Source organism: Coenobita brevimanus, chromosome 36 (genome assembly GCF_032717465.1).
Source record: "Coenobita brevimanus isolate Jiangsu-jjx chromosome 36, ASM3271746v2, whole genome shotgun sequence".
In the NCBI taxonomy this organism is placed as follows: domain Eukaryota; kingdom Metazoa; phylum Arthropoda; class Malacostraca; order Decapoda; family Coenobitidae; genus Coenobita; species Coenobita brevimanus.
The window spans coordinates 4,789,256-4,810,681 of record NC_136989.1 but is presented as its reverse complement, the minus strand read 5'-3'; the positions used below and the strand labels follow the sequence as shown (position 1 = coordinate 4,810,681).

The 21,426-nt window shown below is 39.5% G+C and overlaps 1 protein-coding gene across 1 annotated transcript in view; it reads left to right on the top strand.

Moving 5' to 3' along the window:
• Nucleotides 1-17,929, top strand: part of Rab3-GEF (Rab3 GDP-GTP exchange factor) — a 182,100-nt gene extending 164,171 nt beyond the window's left edge. The window contains exons 40-42 of the mRNA XM_080269717.1: nt 12,376-12,448; nt 16,887-16,933; nt 17,789-17,929. Of these exons, the coding sequence (XP_080125843.1) occupies nt 12,376-12,448; nt 16,887-16,933; nt 17,789-17,929 (261 nt within the window). The remainder of the gene's footprint in view (nt 1-12,375; nt 12,449-16,886; nt 16,934-17,788) is intronic.
• Nucleotides 17,930-21,426: the final 3,497 nt, after the last annotated feature.

Here is a 21,426-nt window from a genome sequence, read left to right as displayed (position 1 = left end):
TAGCTTTGTCCTTAGGGTAGTAAAGGAAGAAGAAGTTAGCTTTAAAGACGTCAGGTTAGCTTTGTCGTGAACACAGGAAATTTGAGTTAGCTTAGATATACCCAGAAGCAAACTGAGGCTGTGGGCTATATTTTGCATAAGTCTAAAAATCACTGACCAATATTCATGAAAGTTTAATACAACACAGATAAGATTCCTACCGAGGTGTGTAGAAAGTTTGAAGATGATACGTGAAAGAGAAAGACGGAGAATAATTGGATAAAATCGCTTGAAAGTTTACGTGTGTAGAAAGTCTGAAGTTGATACATGAAAGAGAAAGACGCAGAAAGAATTATTGGGCAGTGAACTATATTTTGGATAAGTCTAAAAATTACTAATCAATCTTCGTGAAAATTTAATACAACACACACAAGATTCCTACTGAGATGTGTAGAAAGTTTGAAGTTGATACATGAAAGAGAAAGACGTGGAAAGAATTATTGGGCAGTGGGCTATATTATGGATAAGTCTAAAAATCACTGACCAATATTCATGAAAGTTTAATACAACATAGATAAGATTCCCACTGAGGTGTGTAGAAAGTTTGAAGACGATACGTGAAAGAGAAAGATGGAGAAAAAAATAATAGGATAAAATTGCTTGAGAATTTAAGTGTGTAGAAAGTTTGAAGATGATACGTGAAAGAGAAAGACGGAGAATAATTGGATAAAATCACTTGCAAATTTTACCGAAACTTATATTGCCAAAGCTAAGGAGTATTCACTTGTATGATCATTTTTAACCCCTACATGCCGTGGGTTTTCTGATGTTGCACGCTCCTCCCTACAGGGGATATCCGTGACGGGAAAAAAATACCGTTACTTTAAACCCTAATATCTGCCAAACTATAACAGCTGGAGAAAAAATTAAAGATACATAAGAATCACCAACTCTTCCTCTTTCAAATGCAAGTATCGCCACGTCTCCAGCTGGTCCCGTCGATGAGTAAGGATCAGTTAAAGCTCAAAGGGTGGCGGGAAGACGCTTGCCGCTATACACGTCAACCGGCGTTGCTCCGCGCCAAAAATCGTGACTGCTATACACTTCAGCCGGTGGTTAGGGGTTAAGCTGCCAGTGCTAAATTTATTCATGGTTCTGTGGTGTATGAAAACATGAAAATTGGGTCAGTAATTTTTCATACTTGCCCAAAATACGGGCCATATATCATTCCAATAACAAGCTTGTATGATAATAAGACAAGGATAGTGACACCTGAAGCCAGTGTTGGATTCCCCTATACTCCTTTCACACCGACCTGGCCCAAAAAATGCCATCTTTCCGTAATGAAGGCTGAGTTGCGGGAATAAATACATAAATAAATAAATGCATAAATATATAAATACAAAAATAAATAGAGAAATAAATAAATAATAGATAAATAACTTAATAAATACATCAATAAATACATAATAAATAAATAAATAGATAAATAAATGCGTACATAATAAATACATAAACAATAAATAGGTAAATAAATAAATAAATAAATAGATAAATACAAAAATAGATAAATAAATAAATAATAAATAAATAAATACATACATACATAAATAAAAAAATAAAAAATACATAAATAAATAAATACAAAATAAATACAAAAATAAATACAAAAATACAAAAATAAATAATAAATGAATACAAAAATAAATGCAAAAATAAATAAATAAATGAATGAAATAAATAAGATAAATAAATAAGTAAATAAATAAATAAATACATACATAAATAAAAAAATAAAAAAATACAAAAATAAATAAATAAATAAATACATAAATACAAAAATGAATACATATATAAATACAAAAATAAATACATAGATAAATGCAAAAATATAATAAATAGATAACAATAAATAATAATATAATTCGTGTATAATTTGATACGCGTGTGATCCGTGTATAATATTCGTGTATAATAATATTCGTGTATAATATATTCGTGTATAATATATTCGTGTATAATTATATTCGTGTATAATAATATTCGTGTATAATATATTCGTGTATAATAATATTCGTGTATAATATATTCGTGTATAATATATTCGTGTATAATTATATTCGTGTATAATATATTCGTGTATAATTATATTCGTGTATAATAATATTCGTGTATAATTATATTCGTGTATAATAATATTTGTGAATAATTTGATACGCGTGTGATTCGTGTATAATAATGATCGTGTATAATAATCGTGTATAACAATGTGATTCGTGTATAATGGAGAATCAGATGCGCTGTTGAGTGCTAGGTTGCCAGGGTACGATAATGACCTCAGAGTCGTGCGCCGCGACTATGTAATATGCTAAGGATAGGATGTAGTGTCTTAGCAACGTCATTTAGGCTACTGAGTCAGAATATACTGCAAAGGAACAATACCCTTGGCCAAGTTTGAGTGAAAAGACTATAGTTTTTGGCATCACAGACGATTTTAGGAATTGTAATGGTGGAAATGTAATGGGTGGAAATGTAATGGGTGGAAATGTAATGGGTGGAAATGTAATGGTGGAAAATGGGTGGAAATGTAATGGTGGAAATGTAATGGTGGAAATGTAATGGGTGGAAATGTAATGGTGGAAATGTAATGGGTGGAAATGTAATGGTGGAAATGTAATGGGTGGAAATGTAATGGTGGAAATGTAATGGGTGGAAATGTAATGGTGGAAATGTAATGGAGGAAATGTAATTGGTGGAAATGTAATGGTGGAAATGTAATGGTGGAAATGTAATGGTGGAAATGTAATGGTGGAAATGTAATGGGTGGAAATGTAATGGTGGAAATGTAATGGTGGAAATGTAATGGTGGAAATGTAATGGTGGAAATGTAATGGTGGAAATGTAATGGTGGAAATGTAATGGTGGAAATGATCAACTGATTTAATCGTCTGTGTGGCAAAAAAATAATAATGAAAATAAAAATAAATTAATTAATAAATAAAATAAATGAAAATAAAAATAAATAATTAAATGAAAAAAATAAATAAATAAAAATAAATATAAATAAGAAATAAATAAAATAAAAAATAAAATAAAATAGAATAAATGAATAAAATAAAATAAATAAAAATAAATAAAAAATAAAGTAAATAAATAAAGTAAATAAAAATTAATAAATAAAAATAAAAATAAATAAATAAAAATAAATAAATAAATAAATAAATAAAAACAGTAAATAAAAATAAAAAATAAATAAATAAAAAATAAAATAAATAAAGAAACAATAAATATATAAAATAAAAATAAATAAAAAATAAAATAAATAAAATAAATATATAAAAATAATAATAAATAAAAAATTAAGTAAAAAAAAATAAATAAATAAAAATAAATAAATAAAAATAAAAATAAATAAAACTAAAATAAAAATAAAAAATAGACAAAAATAAAAATAAAAAATAAAATAAATACATAAAAATAAAAATAAATTAAAAAGTAAAGTAAATAAAAAAAAATAAAAAAAAATAAAAGAAATAAATAAAATAAAAATAAATAAAAATAAATAATACCACTGATCCCTGGCGTACAGGAATTAATGCATTATAGAATTATTTACCAGAGTGATGAAGAAAATATTATGGAGAATTTAGGAAGACATTGATATGGAACTGACACGTACTAGTAAATGCTGAGGCAGAGACAAATGCTGAGGCAGAGACAAATGCTGAGGCAGAGACAAATGCTGAGGCAGAGACAAATGCTGAGGCAGAGACAAATGCTGAGGCAGAGACAAATGCTGAGGCAGAGACAAATGCTGAGGCAGAGACAAATGCTGAGGCAGAGACAAATGCTGAGGCAGAGACTAATGCTGAGGCAGAGACAAATGCTGAGGCAGAGACAAATGCTGAGGCAGAGACAAATGCTGAGGCAGACAAATGCTGAGGAAGGCATTGTGAATACTGAGAATAAATGCTGAGGAAGACAAATGCTGAAGAAGGCATTGTGAATACTGAGAGAGTAAATGCTGAGGAAGGAATTTGAATGCTAGACACATTATATGTACTGAGGAAGTACTCAATAAATGCTAAGGAAGAAGTACAATAAATGCTAAGGAAATACACAATAAATGCTAAGAAGGAAGTACAATAAATGCTAAGGAAATACTCAATAAATGCTAAGGAGGAAGTGGAATAAATGGTAAGGAAATACACAATAAATGCTAAGGAAGTACTGAATAAATGCTAAGGAAATACACAATAAATGCTAAGGAGGAAGTGGAATAAATGCTAAGGAAATACACAATAAATGCTAAGGAGGAAGTGGAATAAATGCTAAGGAAACACTCAATAAATGCTAAGGATGAGGTGAAAGGGAGCCTCCTCTGGCCGATAAATAAATGCCGATAGGAATTTGGAGAGCTGTAAGCGAGGAAGCACTAGGAATTTGTAGCATTAGACGCAAATCAGCACTGAGTTTGTACACAGGCAAATCAGCACTGAGTTTGTACACAGGCAAATCAGCACTGAGTTTGTACACAGGCAAATCAGCACTGAGTTTGTACACAGGCAAATCAGCACTGAGTTTGTACACAGGCAAATCAGCACTGAGTTTGTACCATGAGACGCAAATCAGCACTGAATTTGTACAGGGGCAAATCAGCACTGCATTTGTACACAGGCAAATCAGCACTGAATTTGTACAGGCGCAAATCAGCACTGAGTTTGTACAGGCGCAAATCAGCACTGAGTTTGTACAGGCGCAAATCAGCACTGAATTTGTACAGGCGCAAATCAGCACTGAGTTTGTACAGGCGCAAATCAGCACTGAGTTTGTACAGGCGCAAATCAGCACTGAGTTTGTACACAGGCAAATCAGCACTGAGTTTGTACAGGGGCAAATCAGCACTGAGTTTGTACAGGGGCAAATCAGCACTGAGTCTGCAGCATCAGAGACGAATCAGCACTTTGTCCTTTTTAGCCACTAGGAAGAGTAAAGCAGCATTGAGTCAACCTACCCAGTCTGCACATACACAACGTCCCTATGTTTTGTTTGACCATCTCTGAAGTCTTCCTTGTTTGGTTTGTTTGGTTTTGACACTTAACTTGTTTGTAGTGGTGCGTGTCAACCAGGAACTTATTCTGTCTGGCCTTGTGGTGTCCGCCTCTCTTTCTCAGCGATGAAAAACACACATTACACCTAAGCATAGTAAATCTCTAGATATTTTCCAGTGTACAAGATCAAGAGTAGGTGTAATAAATCGCTCAGGAAAAGGTGTGAAGCCCTCAGCGCCATTTGGAATATACCCTTTAGATATGTTTGCTTTGGTATGCTGATCTGCTTGCCTTAATCTAACTGATATATGCCAGCCTCTTTTGGACTCCTCATTTGAACTCATTTGGACTCATTTGAACTCATTCTTTTGACTACTGATCAGATTGGATAAAATTCTATAAATCAGTCGGGTTCAGGGCATCAGAATATTCGTGCTCTACCTCCTGTGTTCTTGTTCCGTCCTTAGTGTTTTTTTTTTTAAGTTTTTTCATATAGCGTTGATAAGCCGGGACATCATGTACAGACAAGTGGCTAATCAAGTATTATTTCACTAACTCACTATTTATAAAGACAGCTGGAGTACAGTCTTACACCTCCAAGAGTCAACAAACCAGCTTATTTCTAGTGAGATGTAAGGCTGCTTGAGGGAACCTGTGCTGTATTATTAAAACTGTGTGCACTGAGGTATAGCCAAGCCTCTAGATTTCAGCAAAACTAGAGCATGTCCTGATGATGTTGCTAACGTTACCTGTGATGTGGGATGCAGGCTAAACACATCAACAGGTGATTCATAAATGACCATAAAGAATCAGAAGCCTGGTTACACTCGCGCACTCAGTTTTAATGATACGGTAAACAGAACTTGATCAAGAGTTTTCCCTTTGTCACAGCCCGAGAAAGAACTTGGAGAGAGATTCAATTCTGTTACAAAAGGGATTCAGTTCCCCTTGGCTCCTCTGCAACATCCCCTTTCCCCTTTACTTTCCTCTTATCCTGCATTTGTTCTTATTTCTCTTTGCATGCTTATGTGTTTTTGATCAGGCGTTTGTACAGACACATACAGAGAGGGATGGAGAGGGAAATGGAGACTTAAAACAGATAAGGCAGCAGCAGATTTCACCTCTTGGTTCCTCTCAGCCAACCAGGAGAGTGTCTAGTTACACAGTGAGTCATGTATACTCTTCAATCCACTCAAGTATACCTTTAGTCTTGTAGTCCATTGGTCATGTAATTCAGCTTGGTATTCCTTTATTCTTGTAGTTCGCTGGTGATTAAATACAGCGTAGTGAGGAACTGTAGTCAACCACCTGCAAATTGTCATCTAAGCCCCGCCCCCTTCCTGAACTCCGTGACACTCATTGGGTGGTGGGTGAGGGGGCGGGGCTTCAGAGGCACGCTACATGGTGGGGGCTATAGGAAAGAACTCTCAAGCCCTCCCCTTTCTTTAACTCCATGGCCATCCACTCACTGGGTGGAGGGTAAGGGGGCGAGGTGCAAGGGACAAGCTACGCGGCAAGGGGTTTAGTAACGACTGTATATAATTTCTTTGTAATCCTCCCTCCCCTGTGAATAATGGAAGAGTGACTGCATATACTGTCGTCACTCAGCTTGGCCAAGACTTACCATCTCACCATCTCGAATGCTCAGCTGTGACAATATAACACTAGAATATGATGCTAGTCACGAAGTAGTGCTATGGGAAGTAGATTAGCCATAGTATTGTCTTTTTCTGCCACTGAGCATCGTTATATAACAGAGGACAAAAATCTGAGCCAAGTTAGAGTACAAACACTATAGAAGTTAGTGCAATTTATCAAACTCCAATTGGAAGTACCCGTAAGCTGGATTACATAACCTAGTGGAGACAGACATATGAAAAAGACATTGTTGGATTGAAGGGGTGAAGACTGTAGCTATTATTATATTAGTGTAACATTGGCTTTGGTATGTTACTGCGTTAGATTTAAGTGATATTGCTTGATCTTGTAAATTTCCCTCTCCATACCTTAATCGTATTGGGGTCAGCTTAAAATAACTAAAACTTCAGCTTAAAATAACTCAAAAATCAGCTTAAAATAACTCAAAATTCAGACCCTCTTCATTGCAAGTAATAAATCATTTTTTTTTATATATCCGTATCTCATTATCAGTAGGAAACCTGCTTCAAAATATAGAGCTTTCTTTCATTATAAAAAATCCCTAATTGAAAAAATCAGTCCAAAAAATGTACGAACTATGAAAATCAGAATCTTTAGTTGTTCCCTAGAATTTAAATGTGTTAATAATTTACCTGAGAAAATAGCCGGTTTTTAGAAATATCCGGATTCTACGTATATCTGAATTTTAGACATATCCGGTTCTTAGATATATCCGGTTTTCAGATATATCCGGTTTTCAGATATATCCAGTTTTCAGATATATCCGGTTTTCAGATATATCCGGTTTTCAGATATATCCGGTTTTCAGATATATCCGGTTTTCAGATAGATCAGGTTTTCAGATATATCCGGTTTCTAGACGTATCCAGTTTGGGGCTCCCTTCAGACTATCCACTTCAATATATTACGTTGCACTGGGATGAAAGTTAATATTTCATCTCTCTTGCTTCTCGCGTTCCTCCGACGGCAAAAATTCCTAAGCTAAGAGAGGCCTGGTATATTCCCCTGCTCATTGAGGATTGTTAGAGAGGATAGTGAGGATAGGAGAGGAGTATTCGTCCTGATTGTAATGTCAGCGAACAAGTCAAGTAGCTTTATAAGTATCGGTAAAAGTATAATACGCGATCTTTTATTCACTTTAATATTGACAGTAGAGTAGAAAAGTAGAAGAGAATTACTTGTATAGCAACTTGTTTTGAAGAGGTAAGTGGATGGTTACTTACAATGAAGGCTGAATTTTACTTTATGAAAAAATGATATCCACTTATATACACTTAACATCTGCTGAGGTAAGTGGACGGTTACTTGCAATGAAGGCTGAATTGTACTTTATATCATCTACTTATATACACTTTTCAACCTCCTCTGCTGACCCTGGTACACTTATAATTGCTGTGTTTACATAGTTGCCAAATCTCCTTCCTTGCTGAATGGTTTTGTTACTTGTTTCATATACATTGTCCCTGCTGCCCATTGAAGTCACTTTTGCTGTGTACTTACTGCTGTGTTTGACTTATAGGTAGATTTAAGTGTCACCATGAGAGGTTTGAAGTTACAGTTGTTATTATTATTATTATTATTATTATTATTATTATTATTATTTGGCTAATATAAGTAAAATGTCACCATATGAGGTTTGAAGTTCCAAGTATTATTATTATAATAATAATAACAACAATAATAATAATTATTATTATTATTATCATTATTGTTATTATTATCATTGTTATTATTATTATTATTATTATTATTATTGTTATTATTATTATTTGGCTAATATAAGTAGAGTTAAGTGTTACCAAATGAGGTTTGAAGTTACTATTATTTCTTTAGGCTAATTTTAATACCTGGGTCAAGTTTAGGTGAAAAGATTATAGTTAAAGTTATTCTGCTACTTATAATGCCATCTGTAGTAGTAGTAGTAGCAGTAGTAGCAGTAGTAGTAGTAGTAGTAGTAGTAGTAGTAGTAGTAGTAGTAACAATAGTAGTAGTAGTAGTAGTAGTGGTAGTAGTAGTAGTAATAGTAGTAGTAGTAGTAGTGGTAGTAGTAGTAGTTGTAGCAGCAGCAGCAGCAGCAGCAGCAGCAGCAGCAGTAGCAGTAGTAGTAGTAGTAGCAGTAGTAGCAGCAATAGTAGTAGCAGCAGTAGCAGCAGCAGCAGTAGTAGAAGTAGTAGTAGTAGTAGCAGCAGCAGCAGCAGCAGCAGCAGTAGTAGCAGCAGCAGCAGCAGTAGCAGCAGTAGCAGTAGTAGCAGTAGTAGTAGCAGCAGCAGTAGTAGCAGTAGAGCAGCAGTAGTAGCAGTGGCAGCAGTAGTAGTAGCAGCAGCAGTAGCAGCAGTAGTAGTAGTAGTAGTAGTAGTAGCAGCAGCAGCAGCAGCAGCAGCAGCAGTAGTAGTAGTGGTAGTAGTAGTAGTAGTAGTAGTAGTAGTAGTAGTAGCAGTAGTAGTAGTGGTAGTAGTAGTGGTAGTAGTAGTAGTAGTAGCAGTAGTAGTAGTGGTAGTAGTAGTAGTAGTAGCAGCAGCAGCAGTTGTAGTAGTAGTAGCAGTAGTAGTAGTAGTAGTAGTAGTAGTAGCAGCAGCAGCAGCAGCAGCAGCAGCAGTAGTAGTAGTAGTAGTAGTAGTAGTAGTAGTAGTACGAAAATCTGGGCCAAGTTAAGGTGAAAGGATTGTAGTCAAAGTTATTCTGCTTTTCTCGGTGTAGTAGTAGTTATAACCCCAGGCTCAAGTGGATGAGCACTCAGTGGAATACAGGCTTGAGGTCTTTTTTTTAAAATGCAAGGAAGAAGGAACCCAAGGCCAGGATTCCGCAAATTGTTCCTTCCAAGACAAAAACAATACAAAAGAGAGCCAAATTCAAGATCCGTTCATTTTGAGATGCCTGGACACACTGCGTTTGAAAGACTGGAGACCATAGGAAGGAGGAAAAACAAACAGAGGGAGACAGTTCCAGAGTTGACCTGTTGCATACATGAAGGACTGGGAGTATCAGTTAACTTACCTACCTACCTACCCTGGAGGTCATAGGCAGTAGGAAATACAGACAGAGGGAGACAGTTCCAGAGTTGACCTGTCGCATACAGTACATGAAGGACTGGGATAGGGAAGTAAGGGACGTATATGCAGGTAGATGAGCCGCCTGGGTATATCAGTGCCACCACGTGAAGGCGTCCCTCTCCACCACCCTCCTGTATAAAAAAATAACCGTAATAATTTGGAACTAAGAGATGAGGTAAAGGGTGGTTCAGATGTAATGTCCCTCTTCCACTCTGCCACACCCACACCAGCAGACTGAGCAGTGTACATCCTGCATCATTTATTCATTTCCCACTCCCACACCCACACCAGCAGACTGAGCAGTGTACATCCTGCATCATTTATTCATTTCCCACTGCCACACCCACACCAGCAGACTGAGCAGTGTACATCCTGCATCATTTATTCATTTCCTGCTGCCACACCCACACCAGCAGACTGAGCAGTGTATATCCTGCATCATTTATTCATTTCCTGCTGCCACACCCACACCAGCAGACTGAGCAGTGTATATCCTGCATCATTTATTCATTTCCTGCTGCCACACCCACACCAGCAGACTGAGCAGTGTATATCCTGCATCATTTATTCATTTCCTACTGCCACACCCACACCAGCAGACTGAGCAGTGTATATCCTGCATCATTTATTCATTTCCCACTGCCACACCCACACCAGCAGACTGAGCAGTGTATATCCTGCATCATTTATTCATTTCCTGCTGCCACACCCACACCAGCAGACTGAGCAGTGTATATCCTGCATCATTTATTCATTTCCTACTGCCATACCCACACCAGCAGACTGAGCAGTGTACATCCTGCATCATTTATTCATTTCCCACTGCCACACCCACACCCACACCAGCAGACTGAGCCCCGGGACCCCACTCTCCTGATGACCCTGATAATATATGAAAAAAAAAAAAGATGACTTTTTTTTTTTTCATGCAGCTGGGGGAGATTTGAAAAATTTATGATGGTAGGGGAGAGGGGCACCTTCACGTGGTGGCACTGATATGGTTGGGTGGTGGAGCTGCGTGGTTATACACACGTGCCTCAGGTCGCTGTCTTTCATGCTATGTGTGGATGATGCGCTCAGAAGAAGGGTAACCTCAGCCTGCAGTCCACTGGGTTCACGTTGATTTGAGCCTAGGGTTGCTACTACTACTACTACTACTAATGTGATTGCAACTACTACTACTACTACTACTACTACTAGTACTACAACAACAACAGCTACTACTACTATTACTACTACTACTACTACTACTACAGCATAGGTAGCAGTGTAACTTTAACATGTACGTTTTCAATAAATATTCTGAATTAAGTACAAACACATGTACATTATTACTGTACATTGTTAATGAGGACTTGATGGTCTTTCGTTGATCTCCCTCTATAATATATTTCCACCTGATTGACCAGCTCATTTGATACATATTTGCCCTTTTGCTACGGAGAATAAATAGAAGCTTTTAAAATACGCAAAATAATAAAAAAAAGAATAAGCTAGTAGGAGCCAAGGATCATATTGACTTCACTTGTAATTCAAATTTTCTATTCACTCCCCGCCCTGCCTCTGGCCCTAGTGAGGTTTTGAATTTCACACCGATTTGGCATCTCCTAGTTTCAAACCCAGCGAACAGCCATTGCCCCTTTCGAAGCCTTACTGGGATATGAGAAACAGTTTGCAGTGTGGCTCTTATTTCTGCAGTCATTAGCATTTTAGACTGCACTAGGAACAGTTTGCAATGTCACTGTTATTCGTGCAATCTCGAAAAATTTAAAAGCTAGCAACACAGGGTCTCAGTTGGTGTGAAAACCTGGCCTTGTTTAAAACAGACCTTGATTCATTGTTGTCTCATGAAACAACACATTCGATAAAGTTGTGTTTTGCTATAAAGTGTGTGATGAATTAACACTTCAGTAAAAGGTGTCTGTTATTCATTATTAATTTTCTTTCAAGCAGAAGTTAGTGTTTATTATTTTTTTTAATACCCTGAACTCCTCCGTCATGAACTAGCAGCATGTCTCACGTAGCCTCATTTGAAGTGGCATTTCCCCGGCAGACATCTTAGCCTCAAGTAAGGGCCCCCACGACCTCCCTACGTCCAGGGGTGTGGGTAGAGAGTGAATGGAAATTGTGTCTTGTCAAAACACTGGGTGAGAAGTTGTAGGCAAGATTCCCATTTCTAACGCAGCTGTGACTCTCGGGTGTGGTTTGCCTGCATGCCACGTTTCAGAGTGCATACAGCAATGAGACAGACGCCAGACATGCTTCTCTCCTGCCACAGGCTTTTCAGTTGACTTGGTAAACTCCTCGCCAGCCAGCTTGTCCCCTATGCCCCGCCCCTTCCTGAATCCCTGGGCTATGGGTGGTGGGTGAGGACTGAGGGGGCGGGGCGTAGGTGACAAGTGGACGGGGCTTAGGTGACAAGTTGCATGGCGGCAACTATAGCGGTTTGCCTATACTTAGCACACTGAGTTTCAATAGTACAATCCAAGGCTTACAAGTGTACATAGAGCTTTCTTTCGACTCTGTAGTACAATCTTGGTGAAGTACATATAAATTACATCTACTGGGCTATGCATTTCATAACCCAAGCTCGCTGGAATTTTTTTAAAAGGGTTTTCAATGCTGTTCTGTTTCAGTTCTTCGTACGCTTGGATCACATCCGAAAGTGCTTCACGCAGAAGGGAGGCGTGTTTGTGTTGGAGGAGTACAGTAAGTAGTGCAGAGAAACAGGTGGTCTAGTGGATTTAGGTGCTTCATTTGGGTGTTGCCTGTAAGGGTTTGTGTTCGCGGGATGGTTTGGGGGTTTGTTGCTGAGTTGAAGCCACTTAAAGGGTGATTGTGTGACCATTCTTGCCTTAGATGTTGTATAGTAGTAGTAGTAGGAGTAGTAGCAGAAGTTGCAATAGTAGTAGTTATTGTAGTAGTTGGAGTAGTAATAGTCATAGCAGTTTTTGTAGTAGTAATAGTGGTAGTAGTAGTAATAGTAGTAGTAGTAGTTGTTGTTGTAGTAGTAGTAGTAGTAGTAGCAACCTCAGGCTCATCTCAACATGAACCCAGTGGACTGCAGGCTGAAGTTACCCTCCTCCAGCAGTCCACCATCGTCATTTCGTGGGATAGAGAGGGAGTTGAGGGACGTGTGTATAACCAGGCAGTGGATCCGACCATTTATAACAGTGCCACCACGTGAAGTCCTCCCCCAGCACCGTAGCTAAGTAAATAGGTGACTTATTCCATATCACCTATGAGTATTTGGACTGAGTAGTGCCCTGACCCTCCACCATCCACTCACATGATTTAGCACTACCTCTACGTGGCTCTGAATGACAAGCCAAATGATTTCCTGTAACGTAGGATGCCTGGTGGTTACGTGGGTTTAGGCACTCCAACCAGATGCAGCTGATATGGGTTTAAGTCAAAGGAATGGTTGTTAAATGATACTCAGGGGCGACCAACTGGGCGCCCCTTTTCTTAAATATCTGGACTGAGTAGCTTAGCCCCGTACCCGTACATTTTTAGAGAGAGAGAGAGAGAGAGAGAGAGAGAGAGAGAGAGAGAGAGAGATCGAAAGGCAATATTTTAATCTTATCAAAATCTTTTATTATCAATCCTTACTGTCTGTCTGTCTGTCTGTCTGTCTGCCTATCTATTGCCAGACGCTTTAATGCCGTAAGAGGTGGCCACAAACAAATCGCCTCCATGTCGCCCTGTCAATCATTCCAGTATCCCCACACAATCTGCGTAAATAATCTACAAAATAATATCAACCAGCCATATCCAAAAATAAATCGCTAAGGGAAGGGTCATAAGGGAGCCTCCTAGCCCCACGATATTCAATTTACAAAAGGACTTGATTGTAAATATGTTCCTGAATTCCACGTCAGGGAGGGGAAGACCGAGGATGAGATAGAGAGATGGAGAAAAGACTAACTAGGAGAGTGTATGTGAATGAGGTGGAGGGGACAGAGGGAGAGGCAGACCGAGGATGTGAAGGAGGGATGGAGTGGAGAGGTATATGAGAGAGAGGGGGGGGGTGTAAGATGGGGGGGATGGTAGCAAAATGGCAGGGGACAGGGCGACATGGAGGCGATTTGTTTGTGGCCACCCCTTACAGGATTAAGGCATCTGGCTATACAATTGAGAGTAACTAATTTGGTGAAGTGAGTGCAAAATTAGATAGATAGATAGATAAATAGACAGATAGACAGATAGATAGATAGACAGATAGATAGATAGACAGATAGATAGATAGATAGATAGAGAGACAGATAGATAGATAGATAGATAGGTAGATAGATTAATAGATAGCTAGACAGATAGATAGATAGATAGACAGATATATAGATAGGTAGATAGATAAATAGATAAATAGACAGATAGATAGATAGACAGAAATGCACACAATACCAGTCAGTTATGTCGCTTGGAAAAAAAACTTCTATCTATCTATTGCCAGACACCTCAATCTCGTACGGGGTGGCCACAAACAAATCGCCTCCACGGCACCCTGTCCCCCGGCCATTTCACTGCCCCGCTCCCAACTCACACCCCCCTCCTCTCTCATATACCTCTCCACCCCATCCCTCCATCTCATCCTCGGCCTCCCCCTCCCTCTCCCCCCTTTTTTTTACAACTTTCTGTGTTTATAGCATGAGAAGAATATAGATGAGGATTTTTTTTGTATATTGAACTGCACTGTTGAATTAGAACTTTAATCATTTTTTTGTTTATCAAGGCGAAGATGCACTTGAAGGATTGGTGATTATTGGCTGAGGGGGAAATTTGGGTTAGTGGTTGGTAGTGGCGACCATCATCCACTCACTTGATGTAGTGCTGCCTACTTCTTCCTTAGCCTTTATTATTCTTTTTCTGTGCCTGTCCTCCTCTCTTCCTATTTCCATCATCCACTCACTTGATGTAGTGCTGCTTACTTCTTCCTTAGTCTTTATCATTCTTTTTCTGTGCCTGCCCTCCTCTCTTCCTATTTCCATCATCCACTCACTTGATGTAGTGCTGCCTACTTCTTCCTTAGCCTTTATCATTCTTTTTCTGTGCCTGCCCTCCTCTCTTCCTATTTCCATCATCCACTCACTTGATGTAGTGCTGCCTACTTCTTCCTTAGCCTTTATTATTCTATTTCTGTGCCTGCCCTCCTCTCTTCCTATTTCCATCATCCACTCACTTGATGTAGTGCTGCTTACTTCTTCCTTAGCCTTTATTATTCTATTTCTGTGCCTGCTTTCCTCTCTTCCTATTTCTTCCATCTTTCCTGTCACTTCTTATTGCTTTTCTTTCCGTTACAGGTGGCTTTACATTGAGTGACAAGCCAAATGGTTTCCTGTAAGCCAAGAAACCATTTACAACGCTGGGTGGTAACCATATAACCAAACCATGCGTGCTCCCTACGTGTCAACAAGTGGGTTGGTGGAGGGTTAGTGCCCCTCCCCGTAAAACAATTAACTCAAAGTCAAATGGCCACCCCTTACCGGATTATGGCGTCTGGCAATAGATAGATAGATAGATAGAAACATTTTTTGGACATGTTGCATTCAGCCAATCATCATCAACCTATCAAGTGCATCTTTGCCTCAATAAAAAAAAAAAAAAAAAAACAGAGTATACATTCACCATTGAGACACACGCGTACTTATGTCAGTGGTGATTTTAACCTGCCATACGTTTTAGAGATTTTAGCGTGTCATGCATTCTAGAGTGATTGTTTAGAGTGATTTAGCGTGTCATGCATTCTAGAGTGATTATTTAGAGTGATTTAGCGTGTCATACATTCTAGAGTGATTTTTAACCTGCCATACGTTTCAGAGTGATTTTAGCGTGTCATGCATTCTAGAGTGATTTAAGTGTCATGGATTCTAGAGTGATTGTTTAGAGTGATTTAACATGTCATACATTCTAGAGTGACTTCAACCTGCCATGCATTTCAGAGATTTTAACGTGTCGCATTCTAGAGTGATTATTTAGAGTGATTTAACATGTCATGCATTATAGAGTGATTTTAACCTGCCATATGTTTCAGAGTGATTTTAGCATGTCATTCATTTTAGAGTGATTTAAGTGTCATGCATTCTAGAGTGATTAAAGTGTCATGCATTCTAGAGTGATTAAAGTGTCATGCATTCTAGAGTGATTAAAGTGTCATGCATTCTAGAGTGATTAAAGTGTCATGCATTCTAGAGTGATTATTTAGAGTGATTTAACGTGTCATGCATTCTTGAGTGATTTAAGTGTCATGCATTCTGGAGTGATTATAGCCTGCCATACATTCCAGAGTGATTTTAACGTGTCATGGATTCTAGAGTGATAAATTAACGTGTTATTCATTCTAGAGTGATAAATTAACGTGTCATCCATTCTAGAGTGATAAATTAACGTGTTATTCATTCTAGAGTGATAAATTAACGTGTTATTCATTCTAGAGTGATAAATTAACGTGTTATTCATTCTAGAGTGATAAATTAACGTGTCATCCATTCTAGAGTGATAAATTAACGTGTTATTCATTCTAGAGTGATAAATTAACGTGTCATCCATTCTAGAGTGATAAATTAACGTGTCATTCATTCTAGAGTGATAAATTAACGTGTCATTCATTCTAGAGTGATAAATTAACGTGTCATTCATTCTAGGGTGATAAATTAACGTGTCATTCATGCTAGAGTGATAAATTAACATGTCATTCATGCTAGAGTGATAAATTAACGTGTCATTCATGCTAGAGTGATAAATTAACGTGTCATTCATTCTAGAGTGATAAATTAACGTGTCATCCATTCTAGAGTGATAAATTAACGTGTTATTCATTCTAGAGTGATAAATTAACGTGTCATCCATTCTAGAGTGATAAATTAACGTATCATTCATTCTAGAGTGATAAATTAACGTGTCATTCATTCTAGAGTGATAAATTAACGTGTCATTCATGCTAGAGTGATAAATTAACGTGTCATTCATTCTAGAGTGATAAATTAACGTGTCATTCATTCTAGAGTGATAAATTAACGTGTCATTCATGCTAGAGTGATAAATTAACGTGTCATTCATTGTAGAGTGATAAATTAACGTGTCATTCATTCTAGAGTGACTTCAACCTGCCATACATCTCAGAGTGACTTAAACCTGCTATTCATTTCAGATCCCAAAACCCGACAAGTTATCCAGAGAAAATATAAATCAGCTATGGTAAGTGGCAGAGTGTTGCTGTGTGGATGTATGTGGCTTGGTGGCTGTGTTGAAAGCATGTGGTGTGTGGTGTTGCTTCTGGATGTAGTGTTGTGTGTGTGTGTGGTGTGTATATGTGTAGGTTTGTGGATCTCTGCACGCTGTATGTTGTGTGTGCTGTGTTGTGTGTGTGTGTGTGTGTTGTGTGTGTGTGTGTGTGTGTGTGTGTGTGTGTGTAGGTCTGTGGATCTCTGTATGCAGTATGTTGTGTGTGTGTGTGTGTTGTGTGTGTGTGTGTGTGTGTGTGTGTGTGTGTGTAGGTCTGTGGATCTCTGTATGCAGTATGTTGTGTGTGCTGTGTTGTGTGTGTGTGTTTGTATGTGTGTGTATGTAGGTTTGTGGATCTCTGTATGCAGTATGTTGTGTATACTGTGTGTTGTGTGTGTGTGTGTGTGTGTGTGTGTGTGTGTGTGTGTGTGTGTGTGTGTGTGTGTGTGTGTAGGTGTGTGGATGCGTGAATAGAGTTGTGTTGTATGTGTGAGGTGTTAATGAGCGTCCTATGAATAACACGCAAGAATAGTAATGGAGGAAAATCAGGAATAAATCGGTAAAGAAGAGGTGTTAGTGAGCTTAAAGGAATACAGTAACGGAACAGAATCAGGAATAAATCGATAAGGAAGAGGTGTTAGTGAGCTTAATACAGTAACGGAGCAGAATCAGAAATAAATCGGTAAGGAAGAGGTGTTAGTAAGCTTCCTAACCGTACCAGAATCAGGAATAGATCGGTAAGGAAGAGGTGTTAGTGAGCTTTCTGAATCTCACACTACGTAGTAATCTCTAACCCATGTCCTTATCCCATGTCCTCTCCTCCCCCAGGCTGACCAGATCTGCTACGCTGTGCTGTGTGTCTTTTCCTACGTAGCAGCGGGGAGTGAACAAAAGAAACTCGAAGTGGCTCAAGAACACGCAAAATTGGCCGCTGCTGTGGCTGCCTCTGCTGCTGCCTGTAAACGCTGAGACGGCACCACACCCTCTATACACTCCCTATACACCCCCTATACACCCTCTATACACCCCCTATACACCCTCTACACACCCTCTATACACCCCCTATACACCCCCTATACACCCTCTATACACCCCCTATACACCCTCTATACACCCCCTATACACCCTCTATACACCCCCTATACACCCTCTATACACCCTCTGTACACCCTTTATACACCCCCTATACACCCCCTATACACCCTCTATACACCCCTATACACCCCCTATACACCCTCTACACACCCTCTATACACCCCCTATACACCCTCTATACACCCTCTATACACCCCCTCTACACCCCCTATACACCCCCCTATACACCCTCTATACACCCTCTATACACCCCCTATACACCCTCTATACACCCTCTATACACCCTTTATACACCCCCTATACACCCCGTATACACCCTCTATACACCCCTATACACCCCCTATACACCCTCTATACACCCCACTATACACCCTTTATACACCCTCTATACACCCCCTATACACCCCCTATACACCCTTTATACACCCCCTATACACCCCCTATACACCCTCTATACACCCCCTATACACCCTCTATACACCCCCTATACACCCTTTATACACCCCCTATACACCCTCTATACACTCCCTATACACCCTCTATACACCCTCTATACACCCCCTATACACCCTCTATACCCCCTCTATACACCCTCTATAAACCCCCTATACACCCTCTATAAACCCCCTATACACCCTCTATAAACCCCCTATACACCCTCTCTACACCCCCTATACACCCTCTCTACACCCCCTATACACCCTCTATACACTCCCTATACACCCCCTATACACCCTCTATACTCCCACTATACACCCCCTATACACTCTCTATACACTCCCTATACACCCTCTATACACCCTCTATAAACCCCCTATACACCCTCTATACACCCCCTATACACCCTCTATACACCCTCTATACACCCTCTATACACCCCCTATACACCCTCTATACACCCCCTATACACCCTCTATACACCCTCTATACACCCTCTATACACCCTCTATACACTCCCTATACACCCTCTATACACCCCCTATACACTCCCTATACACCCTCTATACACCCTCTATACACCCTCTATACACCCCCTATACACCCTCTATACACCCCCTATACACCCTCTATACACCCTCTATACACCCCCTATACACCCTCTATACACCCCCTATACACCCTCTATACACCCCCTATACACCCCCTATACACCCCCTATATACCCTCTATACACCCCTTATACACCCTCTATACACCCTCTATGCTCCTTCACCTTAAATTGGCCTAAATTAGGACCACGTTTCCTGTACTACCTTCACGTTAACTTGGCCTAAAATTGACATCCCTCCATCTTGAATGCTGAGATGTAACGGATAGATTAACAACAGACTATGATGCTAGTCACGAAGAAGTGCTGTGGGAAGGATGTAGAGCCGTAGTATTGTCTTTTTTTTTTTTTTTTATATTAACACAAGTATATGATGCTAGTCATGAAGAAGTGATGTGGGAAGGACGTAGAGTCGTAGTATTGTCCTTTACTCGAGAATAACACTAGAATATGATGCTAGTCACGAAGAAGTGCTATGGGAAGGATGTAGAGCCGTAGTATTGTCCTTTACTGGAGAATAACACACGAATATGATGCTAGTCACGAAGAAGTGCTATGGGAAGGATGCAGTCATAGTAATATCCTTTACTCAGTATTAACACAATATGATGCTAGTCACGAAGAAGTGCTATGGAAAGGACGAAAATTTGGGCCAGCTTGAGGTGAAGGACGTATAGCAAACCTGTTCTGTAGTTATTGCATGAAGGGAATGAGTCTCCTTGGTTACTAGTCTATCTACTTATCTATCTATCAATCTATCTATCTATATCTATCTATGTATCTACTGGTCTATTTATTGGCGTCACCTTAATCTCTCCCTCCAACCCACATCCACACCACAACGCTCCTTCACATCCTCATTTGTCAGTCTGTCTCTCCATGTAACTCCACATCCACACCACAACGCTCCTTCACTTCCTCATTTGTCAGTCTGTCTCTCCATGTAACTCCACATCCACACCACAACGCTCCTTCACTTCCTCATTTGTCAGCCTGTCTCTCCATGTAACTCCACATCCACACCACAACGCTCCTTCACTTCCTCATTTGTCAGCCTGTCTCTCCATGTAACTCCACATCCACACCACAACGCTCCTTCACTTCCTCATTTGTCAGCCTGTCTCTCCATGTAACTCCACATCCACACCACAACGCTCCTTCACTTCCTCATTTGTCAGCCTGTCTCTCCATGTAACTCCACATCCACACCACAACGCTCCTTCACTTCCTCATTTGTCAGTCTGTCTCTCCATGTAACTCCACATCCACACCACAACGCTCCTTCACTTCCTCATTTGTCAGCCTGTCTCTCCATGTAACTCCACATTCACACCACAACGCTCCTTCACTTCCTCATTTGTCAGTCTGTCTCTCCATGTAACACCACATCCACACCACAACACAACGCTCCTTCACTTCCTCATTTGTCAGTCTGTCTCTCCATGTAACACCACATCCACACCACAACACAACGCTCCTTCACTTCCTCATTTGTCAGCCTGTCTCTCCATGTAACTCCACATCCACACCACAACGCTCCTTCACTTCCTCATTTGTCAGTCTGTCTCTCCATGTAACTCCACATCCACACCACAACGCTCCTTCACTTCCCCATTTGACAGCCCGTTTCTCCATGTAACTCCACATCCACACCACAACGCTCCTTCATTTCCTCATTTGTCAGTCTGTCTCTCCATGTAACTCCTCATCCACATCCAGACCACAATGCTCCTTCACTTCCTCATTTGTCAGCCCATCTCTCCAGTTCTGTCTATATGTTCTTAGTTAATGAAATGGTAATATTTGAACATCGCTCGTTCAGGTGGAGTCATAGGCGCTGCTGTGTTGAGAAATATATGAAGAATCTTTTTCCTCTGATGATTTGGGCAAGACTTAGAAATTTTGAAAGACCAAGATTACACTTACATCATGAAGGAAAATCCGCACAGAGACACACACTAAAAGAAAATACGCACACAGACACACACCATGAAGGAAAATGTGCAAACAGATGCACACGAATACAGGGCCATGCATCTTGTGTTAATCCTCTCTCCATGACGACCAACCACGCATCCTCATCTCGATATCTTGGTGTCAGGGTTGGGATACTGGAATGTATTTAAATTCGAGGCCTTGTTATTTGTTTCCATAGGTAGAACTAGAGAAATGGGAACTCCCTGCCCTTTTCTTTATCCTAAAATAATAGCTATGACAGTTTTCCTCCCGTAACCAATTGTTTTGGATGAAAGCCAGAGGACAGGGAAAGATTCAAATGTCGTCAGCCATCTTGCATAGCCTGAGATTCGACAGGGACTGATTT